The following is a 4,290-nucleotide window of genomic DNA, read 5'->3' on the forward strand; positions in this document are numbered from 1 at the left end:
TTCCTTCCCCATGCACTCAAACATGAGTAGCCAGTAACAGTGAGGGAGAGAGTCTGGGGAGCCCCTTGCTGCAGGTCCACACCATGCTGGATCGACGCCCTCTAGTGACCACTACAAAAGACAAGCACAATGACAAGTCGAAATGCCCAATAACCCTTCTCAGCCTGTCCTAACTGCAGGATAACTTCAATAACCTAGAGCTAGGAATGAATTAGTGGGAAACACATCTAAACTAAATCTAATTACATTTTGTGACTTTAATTACATAATGAACGTTGAATAATGAATGAATAAAACGTTTTTTTTAAATGCTTTGATTACATTTATTGCTGTTTTTTCAACTTCATAATTTTTTCTCATGCATCAACAGATATATTTTTGACTAGATTTTAATACCATCTTATTATGGCTAAACAAAAATATTTAAATACTTGATAGTCAATAAATTAAACTTGCCTAAATAATGTTCAAACTGCATTATAATAGGACCAACATAGTTCAAGCAAAAGTAAGTCCAGCATGTCCTAATGACTGCTTAGCATGGGAAAGGTACCGCTTAGTTATCCATGGCCATTTATAGCCTTTAATTACGCGCCTATTTTGTGACCCCTGAGTTAAACGGGCCAATTCCTGTGTAGACCCAAATGCTGACGAACAAAGGTGGAATGTGATGCCCCTTTTCCGTAGACAAGCTACTAAACGTTTCCCATCAATTTCATGGGAAAGTTCAAGCCAAGGAAACTCTTTTAAACGCCCGAGCTGAATATTGACAGCGTATTGAACCTATTAGTGCATCACAGTGAGCAGACAGTCTGCTGATGAAAAGCGCAGGAGGAACCCGTTGCTCTAGCACTTAAAAGTGAGTGTTAGATTTCAGAACTTGTGTAATATAATAACACTGTTCATGTTGTGGAATATTACACTATAATACGGGATAAAACTGGTGCTTTAGGACCCAGTTGATCCTTGTGATTGTGGCTGATATTTTCCACGTTGTGAGGGGAGGGGGTGGCCCGGAGGAGGAGAGGGGGGGGGGGGGGGGGCTGTCAATCATAGTGAAAGTGGCCGGGGTGGGCAGGCCCCTCTGACACTTTGTACCGTCGGAGGGGGATATTTAACTTGGGACTGAGCACCACTCGCTACAGACACACTCACACACAGTGTGCCTAAGCAAAGAAACGCTCCAGCGCCAAGTCTCTCAGACTCCTGAAGTAGGAGCGACTCAGTAGGAGCTTCTGTACCAGTTATCAAAGAAGTAGAGACGCTCCCTCAGGAATTGACCGCTTGCATCGACCGGGCAAAAAAGCTCCAGGTTATGGACTGTCTCGTCATGCAGCGACAGTGGGATCTGGAGATTTTCTGAAAGGATTCAGCAATGCCAGAGTGAAAGGAACTCTGAACTAACAAGGTTTACTGGCTTTCTGCAGTTTGCATTTGATATGCACTGACACTGCAATTTGCTTTTCAGCGTCTTTTTTTTTCTGTGGGAATATTACAGCCTGAGACTTTTATGTAAAGAACTGCTCTGCGATTTGGAACATCCTCTGGAAAGATAAATGGCTGTTGTTTCATAACTTGAGATTGCATCCCACCGCTGCGCATTTTTCTAAGAGTTTGGACATTTTCATTGAGGTGCACAGATCGACGGCTGGAATACCACCGGGGACTGACTGCATAGAGTGTTTCCTCAGTCCATGGATTGTGCGCCCTGGGGCCTTGTCAAAGCTCAGAGCGTCAGGCGACGTTAAGAGAAGCCACGTTTATAAAAGCCGTGCGTAAAAATAACATTGGCCAAGGCAGCCCTCATTGCCGGGCGCGTGACATTTAAAACTCGGTGAAGTACTCTTTTGTGCGCCCTTCTCTCTCGGGACGCTCCGGATCTATTCTGTCTCTTTAGAAAACACTTCATTCCATGCAGCTCTCGCCTCGGCCGCTGTCATCCAGTGTAGACAGTTCGTCGTGGCTTCGAGTCCCCGGGGTAACCATGACAACCGAAAGAAACCCAAAGTGAATCCAAGGGAGCGGGGTGAGGCCGGAGAGAGCGTGAATAGAGTTTTCCCCATTTTGTTTAGTGCTTTTTTTTATTTTGTTTAGACTAAACACTTTTTTTTTTGCAAAGCAGGGGCACAGCTTGGCGCTGCAGAGTTGCATCAGCGGGCAAATTGCAAAGTTGAAGGAGCCCTAAAAAGCAAAGCACTCCGCTCCATGTCATTCAAACCCGACGTGGTCTATTAAAAGTATCGCCTTGCTGGTGACTGAACTTCTACTATTTATGAAGCCCCGGGCTGGTCATTGCAGAGAACACAGTGACCGGGAAAAGAATTGAATATTATCTACGCGAGAAGAACCGGTGCGTAAAACAAGAGGAATAATGGGCCTCTCTCACACGCTACTCGTGTACGTGCTGGTGTGCGTTCACCTTGGAGTTTCCCAGCATTTCCTTCGCCTCCGTCCATCGCCCAGTGATCACCTCCCCGTGCCCGACCTTAAGGAGGACCCCGACCCGGAGTATGACCCCCGGGAGCAGGACTTGGCCGAGAGGACTCTGAGGAAAAAGCTCGGCAGTAACTTTGACCCCAACTTCATGTCCATCACCTCGCCCATGCTGGTGAACCTCTCCGCGGCAGACAACCAGGTGAAGCTGCAGGGGTCCATGCCTAACGAGATTAAAAACCTGGACCTCACAGAGACCCCCTATGGAAAGCGGGTAAAAGTGGGCAAGAAAGCCCGTAGGAAATTTCTGCAGTGGCTGTGGACCTATACGCACTGCCCAGTGGTACACACCTGGAAGGATTTGGGCGTGAGGTTCTGGCCACGTTACATCAAGGAGGGAAACTGTTTCTCTGAGCGCTCGTGCTCCTTCCCTGAGGGGATGTCTTGCAAACCCGTCAAGTCAATCAACAAGATTTTCCTCCGGTGGTATTGTCAAGGGTTTCTAAGACAGAAATACTGTACGTGGATACAGGTGCAATACCCAATCATCTCAGAGTGCAAGTGTTCGTGCTGATTTTCTCGAAGGAAGTAGTGGTGGTCGAGGGGGGAGTGGACTGGAAATACGGTTTCTATTGCACTGTTAACTCTCTACAGAGGTGGGCACCATAGCAAATCTATTTTTTTATATAGCATTTTAAGTGAAATACCAACATTGTACATATTTAAGAAAAATGCAGCTATTTTTTCTAATTGAACCAGGACCATATTTTATTCTCAACCCTGAAACGTGTTTTTTGGGGGAACACGAGCACTTCATAAGGAAGAGCTTTTTTTTGATATTTTTTATGAGACATTGAAGATGCAATGCATATGCTACACTTCTCCAAGAGGTGAACTTTTTCTTCAACTGAACATTGATGCTGACTGTTATTTCACTGCAATGCTGCCTAGAGTTTTTGTATAATATTAATATCAATAATAATTAAATTGTAAAAAAAAAGAAAAGTTGAGGTTAAAGATATATATAAAGGCGTGAACTCAGCTTTTTTTTGGAATACATAGTATTGTAGAAATAAACAAATCTGTATGTTTTATTTATTATTTTAACGATTGTGAGTATAGAGCATAAGGAAAGAGAATAGCAGAGTATACCAGAAAAAAATATGGGAGATGTCTACTTGAATATTTCTAAAAATAAAAAAAAATTCAATAAAATAAATAAAAAAGTAAAACATATCAGTGTACATGTTATGTTTACACGTTTTAGCAATAAAGTCTATCTTTTCAACGTGTATTAGTGTCAAGCCATGTTGCTTACAGTGTCTATATCCAGGGGGCGTGTACACTGTAAAAAAATATCATCTGAACATGTTGTCTCATTCAATCTTAAAATATTTCCTTGCATGGAAAGTCTCCTGATGGCTCAGATTATTTCACTTGTTTGCAATGGTGTTAAATTTGGAGGAGAAAAAAAAGTGTTTCTCAAATTGGAAACAAGTGAAATTGAGCCACGTTTCTATAAAAGATGTTGTTTAAAGACTGATATTTTTTGCAGTGTAGACGGCCGGGCTCCGAAGTGGAGTGGAGTTACTAACTGCACAGTAAGTCCAAGCTTCAGTGACTCTGTGTGGACTGCCTGACGCTCCACGCCGTCACAGTGATTTTAGAAAGAGCTGATTTACTACGCTGTGTAATGCGCAACACATACCTCAAGCGCTCCACAGAACTGGCATTCATTTGTCTCAGCCAGAGAGAGAGAGAGCGAGAGAGAGAGCGAGAGAGAGCGAGAGAGAGAGCGAGAGAGCGAGAGAGAGAGAGAGAGAGAGAGAGAGAGAGGAGGCCACGCACATTCATCTC

The 4,290-nt window shown here is 43.7% G+C and overlaps 1 protein-coding gene across 1 annotated transcript; it reads left to right on the top strand.

Moving 5' to 3' along the window:
- The first annotated feature begins 1,166 nt into the window (after window positions 1-1,166).
- nog2 (noggin 2) lies at window positions 1,167-3,725 on the top strand. The gene has a single exon (XM_029456407.1). The coding sequence runs from the start codon at window positions 2,372-2,374 to the stop codon at window positions 3,005-3,007; it is 636 nt and encodes a 211-aa protein (XP_029312267.1). The 5' UTR covers window positions 1,167-2,371; the 3' UTR covers window positions 3,008-3,725.
- The last annotated feature ends 565 nt before the right edge of the window (window positions 3,726-4,290 follow it).

The sequence above is a fragment of the Cottoperca gobio genome, chromosome 19 (assembly GCF_900634415.1).
Source record: "Cottoperca gobio chromosome 19, fCotGob3.1, whole genome shotgun sequence".
Lineage (NCBI taxonomy): Eukaryota > Metazoa > Chordata > Actinopteri > Perciformes > Bovichtidae > Cottoperca > Cottoperca gobio.

What these genes read in the sequence shown, in the direction of transcription:
- nog2 (XM_029456407.1), top strand. Translation starts at nt 2,372, where the DNA reads ATGGGCCTCTCTCACACGCTACTCGTGTACGTGCTGGTGTGCGTTCAC.